We start from the raw sequence: 13,845 nt of genomic DNA on the forward strand, positions 1-13,845 counted from the left end.
GGGCCTCTGGGTCCACATAGATCTTGGCCTTAGCGCCTCTAATCTTCCCAAGGTCTTCTTGGAACACTTCGGGATACTTCCCAGTTACTTTGTATAAATTGCCAGTATCCATTTTAAAGATCTATTGCCAATCCACGTGGATTTTCTGTAACCGGTCCCTTCTAAAAGGTTGGGCCCTAGTCCTTGCACTACTATTAGGGGGAGTCAGACTATCTGTTGCCCTTGCGTATCTAGGTTACAGTGGTCCCAACAAAACGCAAGAGCTCCCCAGCATATGTGGCTAATCTAGCATTGGTGCCCTATAGGCTTAAAGGCAAGATGTGCAATTGGAGTCACCTAAAGGTTTGCTCCTCAATAATAGATACAGCGGCTCTTGTGTCTACCTTCATATCAAGGGGGTGGCCATTTACCTAGAGTTTAATCTTGATTGGAACCACTTTGGGTGTGGCAGTGCAATTTAGCTGCATCAATTCCTCATCCTCGGGTTGGTTTATTTGTAAAGCCCTGTCCTGAGGTAACTTTGTCCTTCAGCCTGGATGGTACGCATTTTGCCTATTTCAGCAGCCTTCCTTGGGGTGGACCCTATGACTACAAGTGCAGCACGGATGTGCTCACTCCTCACTTAATTATGGAGAGTCTTCCCGTCTCGTTCTGGAATCTTGAAGCCTCTGATTCCAATCACCCTTTCTTGACAACAAATGGGAGATGCGAGCGTTATTCGCTGGTGGCTTGGTTCTGCAATATGGGACTCGCCCAAGGCTGAGAATGGTACTATGGATCCCTGAAGCTCCTGGGTCTCTTTTTCCATGTTTTCTTGAGAAAGGGCCAGTTCTACGGCTTTTTTGAGGTTCAGAGTTGGTTCAGTCAGTAGCTTCCTTTTGTCGCTATATATTCCACATACTAAACGATCCCTTTACATTTCCGGAAGTGCTGATCCGTACTCACAGTGTTCCACCAATTTTTGCAGTCTCATCAAGAATCCAGTGACTGGTTCCCCAGGGAATTTATTTGCCATGTTAAACATGTAGCATTGCAATATAACAGACTGTTTAGGGTCATAGTGGTCCAATACCATATCCACCAATTCGACCAAAGGTTTTGAATCTGGGGCTGCCAGGTGGGTTAAACTTTTTATGATGCTGAAAGCCAGGGATGCCCAAGCAGTCAGGAAAATGACTTGTTGCTGGTCGTCCCCTTCTATCCCATTTGCCCAGAAGAAATATTGCATTCTTTTGATGTACTGGGGTCAATACTCCACACCCACATCATAAGTTTCCAGTTTCCCAAACAGCACGATTTTGAATATCTCCCTGTACTGTCTTACTGGGCTCATTGAAACTGTCTGAAACTTTTCTTCTTCCTCGTTGCCAATGTAATGACTCAGGAAGACCAATTGAAAAGGAACATAGTTTAATATAGAATGCAAAGGAAAACCACTACATATACTAGACCCTGTCTGGGACTACCGTTCAGCTGGTCCTGTCTTGGGCCTGCCTTATAAAAACTCAGGTAATGGGTTCCAGCTGAGCAGGCTGTTACCAGGGGAACTTATACTCCCGATAGGGAGATCAATCAGTGATTCCCCGTGGACCTCATGGGGGTTATCATTGGAATTAAGAAGAACGAGACGTGATCTTATTGAAACATTTAAGATCCCAAGATGACTTGAGAGGATGCTCAGATTATATTTCCCTTTGTGAGAGAGACTAGAACAAGGGACATAGTTTAAAAATACGGGGTCTCCAATTTAAGACAGATAAAAGAAGGAATTTCTTCTCTCAGAGGGTTACTAGTCTTTGGAATTCCCTTCCACAGAGAGCAATGGAGGCTGGGTCATTGAATATATTCACGGTTGAGTTAGGCAATGGAGTTAAGAGTCATGGGGAACAGGCAGGAAAGGAGTTAAGACCATAGTTCTCTCAATCCTGATCTTGTCAAATGGTCAAGCAGGCTTGATGGGCCAAATGGTTTACTCCTCCTCCTATTTCTCATGAATCTTTTTTATTCATTAAAGGGGATGTAGGCTTCACTGGCTAGGCCCATCCACAATTGCCCTTGGGAAGGTGGTGGTGAGTTGCCTTCTGGAATTGTTGCTTATGATCATGGTGTGAATTTAGAATAATTACCTACCATTCTCTTGCTCAAAGAGGTTGCAAAGTTTAGGGCTGGGTCCACTGAAACGTAAGTGAGTTTTTAAGGGCACAATAAAGTGATAATTGTGATAAGCAACTTCTCAAGGCCTGAAAATGTAATTATACAAATGTGGAGTCGCATTCACTTTGAAGAAAATTAATGTTGCAGATTTTTGAAAACTATATTTTTTGTTATAGTTTTCGTATTTTGCTCTTTTATGTCTTTCCCTTAACCTATTGTGCATGTATGTCATAATCTTTACATTACTTTCAGTACAATGAATTAAATGTAATCAGCCAATCAAACATTAAGACTGTCATATAATTTGCTACTTTTGTTCATGTCCCATACTAATGCTCGGCTAAGCCAAGACCTGAAGAGCCTCTAAAACATTATCATGAACTGCCAAATAGATGAGTGAACAGGATGGTGGCGCCCCTCGGAGGACATAGTCTTATGTTGCCTTTGTATGCTCAAGCACGGTTATTCGCTTTCAACTACAAATGAATGCGTGTATCCAGGGGAGCAGATGATCAGAACCCTGCTGACTGAGAAATTACAGGTATTCATCTTTTTGATTCAGTTTAATTGAACTGTGATTACATTTTATTGACATCAATCTTAAAGTTCCTCAGTGGTGCTCCTATTTAACTATTGGTTAAAATAACCCATGATTAAATGTACATTTTAATCTCTTTTTGTTTATTTCACGTTTTGAACATTATCAGAATTCACTAGGAATAAGCATTGACCTCAATAAAGAAGGTAATTGAATAAAATGCTGGGCTGTCTTTGTTTGTTTGGGGAGGAAGCGGATTGAATAAAGGAAACAGTGGATACATATTAAAGAAGTGATGACATTCTAAATGGAGCATCCCACGTATTGGCAGTCGGATCTCTTCTGTTTCGAAAGCATACTAGAATATGCTTCCTGAAACTCAATGCCACATTTGCAGATGCAAAGATTGAGAGATGAAAATGTCAAAAACAACTATTTATATTTGTATTGCTCATTTAATAGAACAAAACACCACAATGTGCTTTATAGGAGTCTTGCAAAGCAAAATTAGACACCAAGCCACACAAAGAGATGTTAGGGCTGGTGGGTGAAAGTTTGGCAAAAAAGGTAGAGTACCTTAAGGAAAAAAGAAAGATATGGGGTGGAATTTTCCCATCCTACCCACCACTGGATTCGTCGCAGGCGGGACACGGACCTTAAGAACATAAGAACTAGGAGCAGGAGTAGGCCATCTGGCCCCTCGAGCCCGCTCCGCCATTCAATAAGGTCATGGCTGATCTTGTCATGGACTCAGCTCCACTTACCCGCCCGCTCACCATAACCTTTAATTCCTTTACTGTTCAAAAATTTATCTATGCTTGCCTTAAAAACATTCACTGAGATAGCCTCAACTGCTTCACTGGGCAGGGAATTCCACAGATTCCATGCAAAGATCCGTTGACCTCGGGTGGGATTTTCCAGCCTTGGGGCGAGAGCGGCCAGGAAGTCCCACCCCCTGAGTCAGAAAAATTTAGGGAGGGAATTCCAAAGCTTACAATCTGGGCAGCTGAAGGCATGGTCAGCAATTATGGAACAATTAAAACTAGGGATACCTTCAGATACCTAGCATCAATGTCACTGTGGGGCTCAAGGAGATTACAGCGATGAGCAGGGGAAAAATCAAAGAGGAATTTGAAAATAAGGATGCGAATTTTGAAATCAAGTCATTGCTTGGCTTGGAGCCAATGCAAATTAGCAAGCTTAAGGGTGCAAGTAAGGGTATGGGCAGGAGAGCTTTGGATGACCTCAGCTTCACGGAAGGTAGAATGTGGGAGGCCAGCCTGTAGTGTGTTGAAATAGTCAAGTCTACAGGTAACAATGGCATGAATGAGAGTTTCAATAGCAGATAAGCTGAGGGAGGGGCATAAACAGGCAATGTTACAGAGGTGGAAATAAGTGGTTTTAATAATGGCATAGATATTTGGTCAGAAACTCATCTCAGGCTCAAATATGATACCAAGGTTGTAAACAGTCTGGTTTGCTCTCAGACAATTGCCAGGGAGAATGGTGGAATCAGTAGCTAGTGAACTGAGTTTGGGTTGTGGAGTCGGTATCTAGTGAACTGAGTTTGGGTGGTGGAGTCGGTAGTTAGTGAACTGAGTTTGGGTGGTGGAGTTGGTAGTTAGTGAACTGAGTTTGGGTGGTGGAGTTGGTAGCTAGTGAACTGAGTTTGGGTGGTGGAGTCGTTAGCTGGTGAACTGAGTTTGGGTGGTGGAGTCGTTAGCTAGTGAACTGAGTTTGGGTGGTGGAGTCGGTAGTTAGTGAACTGAGTTTGGGTGGTGGAGTCGGTAGTTAGTGAACTGAGTTTGGGTGGTGGAGTCGGTAGCTAGTGAACTGAGTTTGGGTGGTGGAGTCGGTAGTTAGTGAACTGAGTTTGGGTGGTGGAGTCGGTAGTTAGTGAACTGAGTTTGGGTGGCGGAGTCGGTAGCTAGTGAACTGCGTTTGGGTGGTGGAGTCGGTAGCTAGTGAACTGAGTTTGGGTGGTGGAGTCGGTAGTTAGTGAACTGAGTTTGGGTGGTGGAGTCGGTAGCTAGTGAACTGAGTTTGGGTGGTGGAGTCAGTAGCTAGTGAACTGCGTTTGGGTGGTGGAGTCGGTAGCTAGCAGCAGGGACAATAATTTCAATCTTCCCAAAATTTAACTGGAGGAAATTTCTGCTTATCCTGTGCTGAATTTGGGACAAAAAGTCTGATTATTTAAAGACAGCGGGGAAACCGAAAAAGAGCTGGTGGTTCAAAAAAGCAATCAATGATCTGCAGAAGGGCCATCGAGATTCGAAACATTGGCTTTATTCTCTCCCCACAGACGCTGTCAGACCTGCAGAGATTTTCCAGCATTTTCTGTTTTTGTTTCAGATTCCAGCATCCGTAGTAATTTGCTTTTATCCAAATCTAATGCTGAATCATTTGGTAAATATCCAAACTGAAAACCAGACAGATCTAATATTTATTGTCCACCGGGAACAAAATACTCCTTGCGGAAAGCGCGCGGTCCTGCGCCTTTAAGGAAAAGAATCGTTGGCCGTCACCTTGGCAACGACGCCACCCCCGACGTCATGACGCGGGAGCAAGCAGCCAATCGGCAGCCGCCAGATTTGAACCCGGCAGTCATGGCGGCGCTGTGGGTCAGGGCGGCTCTGATACAGGTAACAGCCGCGGGGGACGGCACCGGGCCCCTCAGCTCCAGCCCGGGGGAATGGCAGCGGGCTCTTCAACCCCAGCCCGGGGGAATGGCAGCGGGCTCTTCAACCCCAGCCCGGGGAATGGCATCGGGCCACTCAGCCCCAGCCCAGGGAAATCGCTCAAGTGGTGCTGCCTTTACCACTATGTGTGAAATATTTTTCTGTACAATACCTCATTTTCCACTGTTTCTCCTCAAGGTTCATTTATTTATTAGTGATCTGGTTGAAACACTTCTTAGTAAATATATTTTTGGGTTTTAGTGATTCATATATACCCAAGTTGTTAAGGATTGTAGAGCAGTCACCCTGAGTATACATGGTTGGAGTTCTATAGATTGTTAATCGCAGAATTTAACAATGTTGTCTATACTGAATCACTTGGGGCTGTCATCGTACCAGACGTGGAGATGCCGGCGTTGGACTGGGTTTACTTCTTACTGTATCATACCAGACAGCATATTTAAGTTTATGATGGAGCTTTTTGCTTTTTGCGTGTGTGTTATTCAGGTGGGACTGATTGATGTTGCCTGTGTGATTCTGCTGAGATCATAACTCAAGCTCAAAAAAAAGAGCGGGCCTGGGATGTGCAAGAGCCAGATTTCAAAGAGCATAATGCAGTTATCTTGGAGAGTTCTGGGACCGCAGGAGGTTACCGAATTTGGAGGAGCTATGCCATGGAGGATTTGAATACAGGTATGGCAGTTATCCACGATCCGTGAGGGACCAATAGGCATCTTTCTGTTAGAGAGAATTGGCAGTTTTATAGTTTGAGGGGCACAACTCTGCATCAAACATGGGGCAAGGTGAACTCCCACATTTGCTCTGGGGATTGGACCTGTGCTGTCGGTGTGATTCTGCAGCACATGCCAGCCAACTGAACCAACTGGCACCCACATTTAAAAACAAGGATGAGAGTATTTAATTTAAGCTTTTGCAGTACTGGGAGCAACTGTAAGTCAGCGAGCACAGGGTTGGTTGATGGATAAACAGGATTTGGTATCTGTTAAAGAGAGGGGAACAGAGGTTTGGACAAGTTCAAGTTGGTGGAGAGTGGAAGGTTGTAAGCCAGTCAGGAGAGGATTGTAGTAGTCAAGTTTAGAAGTAACCAAGGCATGGATGAGGATATCAGTGGCAGATAAGCAATGTTACAGAGGTGGATATAGATGGTTGTTGTTGAGGTGTTATAATGTAGAAAAGAGAGAACCTGGCAAAAGGACCCCGCCCTGCCCAATCCAGGCAAGTGCCTACAGTTTGTGAGCAATATTCTGTGGAAAGCAAAATAACTAGGTGTGGACATCACCAAGAAAAGTTTTTGTCACTGAATTTAACTTGTTCTTAAAATTCTAATGTCCTGGCCAATATTTATCCCTCAACCATCATCACTAAAACATATCATCATGTCATTATTTCCTGGCTGTTTATGGGATCCTGCTGTCTGCAAATTGGTAGCCATATTTCCTACGTAACAATAATTACTCCTTAATGTACTTCATTCGCTGTAAAGCGTTTTGAGATGGACTGAGGCGATGGAAGGTATATAAATGCAAATTCTTTCTTCTTTTGTGTAATGTGCTATTATTCAGAGATGACATTGTTATTTTGATGTTAAGACCTACCTATTTTCACAGATATTGTAAAGATAAAGACAGTACCTTACTTTGAAAATAAAACAGAAAACACTAAACGTGCACAAGTCCATCAGAATTTGAAAAACAGATAGATTAAAGCTTCAAGGTAGGGACCTTTGGTTACACCTTATTTTTGTCTTTAAAGATCATGAATTACCTGTTACATCAGTCGTAATATTTGTTCTTGTATAATTAAGTATTTTAAATATTTTAATTTTTTTTTTTTACAAATTGATTCATCTGCTATTTCTGTTATAAAAAATCTAATTAGAATTTTTGTTTTGAACAGTTGTGTGAAGTTTTGATGCTGAGGATGGGATTCAAGTTAATGTGGTTGGTACTTGGAGGAGTCAGGGTGCTCTGGTGCCTAGCACCACAAACAGGCTACATACATCCTGATGAATTTTTTCAGTCTCCAGAGGTTATGGCAGGTAAAACACCTAATAACTTTTTTAAAATCTGTTTTTCAGAAAAAATTTTTCCTTTGTTTGCTTTTAAAACAAACCTCTTCATCCCATGCTCATAAATGTTGTTTGTAAGGAACTAATTTAGAGGATGACATGATTCAACCCAACCTACTGACATCTGCATAAACTTAGAAGTGTCCAGACCAAATTCTTTAGTATGTTACTTGGCCGTAATCTATTGAGCATCATTGGCTACATTAAAAAAACAAATGAGACACTGATTGCGAGAGATTCATGGATGAGTGTACAACCAAAATAAGCCGAATACTTCAAAAACAAACACAATAAATGAACTTTTTAATTAAATGGTTATCAATGAAAATATTTCTCTGTACAATTTCAGTTAAAACACCTCTTGACCGAATAATAATCTTGCAGTAAAATGCTGCTTCACAACAAAAACAAAGCGCTGTTAATGTAGTAAAACATTCCAAGGCACTGCAAAAGAGTGGCAACAAACAAAATTTGACATTGAGCCACATGAAGATATATCAGGACAGCTGACTAAGAGCTTGGCCAAAAGGGTAAGGTTTAAGGATCATCTTAAAGGAGCAAAGAGAAGTGGAGAGGTTCAGGGATGGAATTCTAGAGCTTAGGGCTCAGGCAGCTGGAAGCATGGCCTCCAATGGTGGGTATTTACAATTGGGGCTGCAAAAAGACCAACATCTGAGGAGCGCTAAGATCCCGGAGCATTGTAAGGTTCTAGATGAGTGAGTTCATTGAATAGAATTCATAGGATCCCTACTGTACAGGAGGCCATTCAGCCCATCAAGTTTGTACCGACCACAATCCCACCCAGGCCCTATTCCTGTAACCCCACATATTTACCTTGCACTAGGGTCAATTTAGCACGGCCAGTCAACCTAACGCACATCTTTGAAGTGTGGGAGGAAACCGGAGCACCCGGAGGAAACCCACACCGACGTGGAGAATGCGCAAACTCCACACACACTGACCGAGGCCAGAATTGAACCTGGGTCTCTGGCGCTGTGAGGCAGCAGTGCTAGCCACCGTGCCACCCCTAGTTAGGGAGGGATTTGAAAACAAGGATGAAAATTTTAAATTGTGACACTGAAGGGCCAGATGTGAATGTAGATCAGTGAGCTCGGGTGATGGGTGAATGGAATTTTGTGAGAAATAGGATAAGGACAGCTGAGGTTTGAATGAGGTCAAATTTATGTAGGGAGCACAGACAGGAAAGCATTGGAAAGTCAAATCTAGTGGTGGTAAAGACATAGATTAGGGTTTCAGCAGCAGATCAGCTGAGGCAGAGCAAAAATAGGCAATGTTACACTGGTGGAAGTAGACAGTCTTGTTGATCAATGGGTGATGGGATTGAAAGCTTATCTCTGGGTCAGATTGGATACTAAGGTTGTGAATGATCTGGGTCAGCCTCTGATATTAACCCTGGAGAGGGGTGACTGGGAATGGAGTTTGTGGGGTGAACTCAAGCTAACAGCTTCCTTATATTTAGTTAGCGGTTTTTTGCTTATCCAGGACTGAAGGTCTGATGAGCGACATGACAATTCAGATGATGGAGTGGTCAACAGAGGTGATGGTGGAGTAGAGCTGGGTGTTGTCGGCATACATGTGGTTTTTGATATGATTGATATAGCTGAGGAGCAACACGTAAATGAAAACTATTCAAAAGCATTTGTATGTTTTATTGACAGGTTCTATGCCTCATTTAGGCAAGGTACATATTCACAGGGAACAATGGAGTTCAGCTTTTTTTTCACTTTTCTATCTGGAAGCAACCTGTCTCCTGAACTGTAACCAAGTACCTGTTTATGAAGGGGATCACTGATTTGATTTATTATTGTCACATGTATTAGTATACAGTGAAAAGTATTGTTTCTTGTGCACTATACAGACAAAGCATATCGTTCATAGAGAAGGAAAGGAGTGCAGAATGTAGTTACAGTCATAGCTAGGGTGTAGAGAAAGATCAATTTAATATGAGGCACATCCATTCAAAAGTCTGATGGCAGTAGAAAAGAAGCTGTTCTCAAGTCGGTTGGTACGTGGCCTCTGACGTTTGTATCTTTTCCCCAACGGAAGAAGGTGGAAGTGAGTATGTCCGGAGTGCGTGGGGTCCTTGATTATGCTGGCTGCTTTTCCGAGGCAGTGGGAAGTGTAGATAGAGTCATTGGATGGGAGGCTGGTTTGCATGATGGACTGGGATTCGTTCATGACCCTTTGTCGTTTCTTGTGGTCCTGGACAGATCAGGAGCCATACCAAGCTGTGATACAACCAGAAAGAATGCTTTCTATGGTGCATCTGTGAAAGGTAGTGAGAGTCGTCGCAGAAATCCAATAGAAGATAAATGTCAGATTGCATCAGGATGTTTTTTTATCAGCAAAGCGCATGTAATCTCACTAAAATACTGGCAAGACATTTGTACAAGATCAACCTTTATGACCAGGGGTTGTTTGTGGGAACCGGGTAGGTGGAGGTATTTGTATTGAGTTTGCATTTTGTGGATGCTGTCTTATAAAACAAGCTTTCACAAAACTATCCTATGGCAAAGTATCAGGTTTTTCTTCAGTCTCTGTTTCACATCCACATTTGTTAGCTCTGTTTATAACTCCATCTTCATGGTGGGACAAGAGGAAATTATAGAGTTAAAAGGTAGTTGGCAGTTTCCAGGAATGGTCTAGTAACTCTTGCTTTCTTGATTAAAATGCTTCAGAGATTTGTTACTTTCGTTCCCTGATGTTTTTAAGAAGCTGGAATATGGTTTTTCTTTATTAGGATGAAACCTCAGTGAAGTATTCTACCGTGACCAAAAACAATAGCCCAGAAGAGGAGTTCAATCAGGAAACAATGATTAGATGATCCCAAATATGTGTTTTGAAAGCTTAGGGATTGTAGGAGTAATTGAAGACTGAAGGGGTAAGAATTTTTAATAGATTTTAAGTTTTGGAAAGGAATGATTTTGAGCACAAATTAAAGTAGCAAGTCACACTGAGAACACAAGGAAGACAGTGTAATTGTCATTTGAGAGGAAAAGAGTAATGACCATATTAGTTTTTGATTATATTGATAAAGGTTGTCCATGAGGGAGCTTGGAGCCCAGAGGTGAGAGAAGGATCATCAATCAAATTTCTTGTATCTCATCAATGAGTAAAAGAGGAAAAGAAGTGTTTACCGCAGGGAAAAAAATCTTGTTCCCTTCAGCCAGCTTTAGCAATACAAGAGATGCAGTTCTATTAGAGATCAGTGGAGATAGTGAGATCAAGAATTGGAGGAGACTAAGATGAAATGAACAAAGGTAAGAGATACTAATTTGATGGCAGGATTTTGTAGCATTTATAATACTTAAATATAGTTTGCTTTTGTCATTTCAGATGCATCTTTGTTTTCTTTACAGGTGACATTTTGAACCTCAAAACTTTCCGTACTTGGGAATTCAATGCAAGCCACCCCAGCAGATCAGTTCTGTTCCCGTTGGTCACAACTGGATTTTCATTCACAATACTTAAAGTTTTACACAATTCTGACCTTTTTGGCAGCATTCTAAACAGCTACAGTTTGTTGGTTTTCCCAAGATTCTACCTGACATGCCTGTCCTTTATACTAGACTATTCTGTATACCATTTAGCCTGTCTCTGGGGAACAGATCCATGGCATGCTTTAACACTGCTGAGTGGGTCACACGTGATGCTGGTTTTTTACACCAGGACATTTTCAAATGTTATAGAAGCAGCTCTTTTTGCATTACTGCTGCTGTTGGTGGCCATGGACATAAAGCGAGCAAGCGTGGCACCGCATCCTGGGAAAAAGGAAAGAAAGAACAATAAACATCTTATCGGGATTGTTTTGGTTTCAGGTTTTTTTAACAGACCCACATTCATTGGTTATGCTTTAGTACCAATGCTCCTGTGGCTTTCTCATGATCAGAAAGGCACATTTCAATTCTGTTTAACACAAATTGTGAAGAATTTGTTTGGTCTTTTGTCTTCTGTAATTGCAACCAGCTTTCTTTTCATTGTGACAGATGCCTTGTATTTTGGTTCATTGTTGTCTGGAACGGATTGGCTTTTGAAAGACGGGAATACCATGTATTCACTATTTGTCAACATAAGCCAATGTCTAGTTTTAACCCCTGTCAATCTCATTTTGTATAACTTGGACCGAAAAAGCCTTATTGCACATGGTAGTCATCCCTGGTTTACACATCTGACTGTGAATGGCTTGCTGCTGTTTGGTGCTCTTCATGTATCTGCTGTTGTAACTGGTGTCAAAACAATGGTCAGCAAACTTGCCTGCAAAGCCAACTGTCATATTTCTCGCAATGACAATTTGAAAAAGGAATTGCCAGCGCAATGTCCTGCTGCTACTCAAATTACTGAATACTTATTGTTGGTTTATTTTATCCCTATCATCATTCTGTCAATGTTTAGTCATCAGGAACCACGCTATATTAGCCCACTCATTGTGCCACTTGTTATTCTCAGTGCTCCAAAGTGTGAAATGCTGAAGTGGAAAGTTGTAATAGTCCTGTTTAATGTCTTGGGGTCAGTGCATTTTGGTTGTCTGCACCAGGGTGGATTAATTCCTTGTCTGTCCTATTTAGAAAAAACACTTCACTCAAAGAATCCTCTGGCTAACCCACTTGAGCATAGTTTGGTATTTTACCACACCTACATGCCTCCTAGGTATCTCCTGAATGTTAAATCGGACCAGGAGTTTACTCGAATCATTGACCTGGCAGGGTCCGATGTGTCTATGCTCAATAACACAGTGAATGGGCTATTTGACAATTTCTCTTCTAAACACATGGGCAATAATCAGGAAATGAATATCTACATCATCGCACCTGGCACTGTTCAGGATGATATTGATAACTGTGGTTTACAGTGGAAAACTGTTGCATCATTCTTCCCTCATTTAACTATGGAAGATCCTCCTGACATTCCTTCTCTTCTTTCTGAAGATGGATTGAACCAATTGAGTCTTTACATTTTCAAAGTGCATACAAAGTCAAAGAAATCAGAAACTGAATAGGACTCTGTTTGGTTTTGGTGTCTTCCTGTTCTCTATTTCTGTAGTATGTTTGTGGGTATTTTGGTGCAGGGTCGAACTGTTAAAGCATCAAGGTCCTTTTATAGAACTTGTGTAAGTATTTGCAGTAGTTGAAACCTGAACACAATGGAATAAGACATCTTTAAACATGATTTTAACAAACATAATCATGGGATTTCAGTCAAAGAAACACACAGAAATAATGTACCTAAATATTGTAGTTTAGTTTCTCATCTGGAGAACAGTTATCATGTAACCAAAGTCTTCAGAAAACTGGATTAAAATTATTAGATGGTGATCCTGGGCAGTATATTGAAATGGGTTTATGGCCTCTAGTTTCCCTTCTCTGAGCTACTAATTTGGGTGTTCTTAGGCAGATCCCCATTGCCTATACGAGTAGTCTATTAATTCATGACATTGGTGAAAAAGACTAAAGAAACTTTATATTTTGCTATGTAATGATGTGGGGCAAATGGGTGGAGGAATCCTTAAGAAAGGAATAAAACTTGATATTTATGAGAACAAATGTATTGTTTTGTGTTTTGGGAAATAAAATGTTACATTACAAAGCCTCTTTGTAATGCTGGGTGCGTCATAATATCATAGTTCTCGTGATCACGTTACAACAATTGTAATATAGAGAAAATGAGACATATCAATTGTACCATCTATTTCCCTTCCAACCTTATGTTTCTTGTTGCTGATATTAAATGACGTATCTAAAGGTGTGCACACCAGGTAAGATAATTTTTCAGTTTTTTTTTCATATAGTGAATGTGATCCATTTCCCCTTTTTGTCTTATAATGTATCAGTTAGCATTTGGAACACTTTGACCTACATGTGATGATGGAAGATTTATATTCATTTTGCAATACTTGTGCTAGATCGAAGAGAAATGGTCAAACTGAACACAAGGTGCATCTCATCTTTTCAGATCAAGTTGTGCTCCAATTTTATGGATGAAGACATTGTGCAATTTGAGAGGAGCTGCCTTTTCTTCCATGTTAGGGTATACGTGTGTAAAGTAGATAAGTATAATTTTAAATGGTGAAGGGAGACACTTTCCTTCCTACTGAACTAATAATGGATAGCTATTCCATTATACTTGACAAGATTAATTTAGTCCAATGATGTTATTCCCAGAAAGAAAGCACCAATTATTTTCCCTTTTCAGGAAAGTGGCTGACATTTGCAAAAAAAAAATCATGCATTGGAAGTGATCCAGTTATTAATGTAACATGCAATGAGATGGAAAACAAAAATTAAATGATGCGGGGAGGAGAGAAAATGAAAATGTTGTAATGTACAAGTGACAACATTGAAAGAGGAATTAAATTCGTTGATTACTTT

General features: G+C 41.2%; 1 protein-coding gene across 3 annotated transcripts; it reads left to right on the forward strand.

The window, feature by feature from the left end:
* Positions 1 to 5,269: 5,269 nt before the first annotated feature.
* Positions 5,270 to 13,845, forward strand: LOC144488216 (GPI alpha-1,2-mannosyltransferase 4-like). 3 transcript variants are annotated; one of them, XM_078206247.1, is made up of 6 exons: positions 5,280 to 5,334; positions 5,878 to 6,063; positions 6,999 to 7,104; positions 7,288 to 7,429; positions 10,518 to 10,740; positions 10,840 to 13,839. In XM_078206247.1, exons 5-6 carry the CDS (start codon positions 10,731 to 10,733, stop codon positions 12,474 to 12,476), a joined length of 1,647 nt encoding a protein of 548 aa, XP_078062373.1. In that variant the 5' UTR covers positions 5,280 to 5,334; positions 5,878 to 6,063; positions 6,999 to 7,104; positions 7,288 to 7,429; positions 10,518 to 10,730; the 3' UTR covers positions 12,477 to 13,839. The 3 variants fall into 3 exon arrangements, with proteins under 3 accessions (XP_078062380.1, XP_078062373.1, XP_078062390.1); XM_078206254.1 differs by lacking the exon at positions 10,518 to 10,740 and having other exon boundaries at positions 5,270 to 5,334; positions 10,840 to 13,845; XM_078206264.1 differs by lacking the exons at positions 6,999 to 7,104; positions 10,518 to 10,740.

This window comes from Mustelus asterias, chromosome 3 (assembly GCF_964213995.1).
Source record: "Mustelus asterias chromosome 3, sMusAst1.hap1.1, whole genome shotgun sequence".
Classification (NCBI taxonomy): Eukaryota; Metazoa; Chordata; class Chondrichthyes; order Carcharhiniformes; family Triakidae; genus Mustelus; species Mustelus asterias.

Excerpts from the sequence above, each read along its gene's own strand:
- LOC144488216 (XM_078206254.1), top strand. The coding sequence starts at position 7,303 with ATGCTGAGGATGGGATTCAAGTTAATGTGGTTGGTACTTGGAGGAGTC. Across the intron at positions 7,430-10,839 it reads GTCTCCAGAGGTTATGGCAG|GTGACATTTTGAACCTCAAA; the intron begins GTAAAACACCTA and ends TTTTCTTTACAG.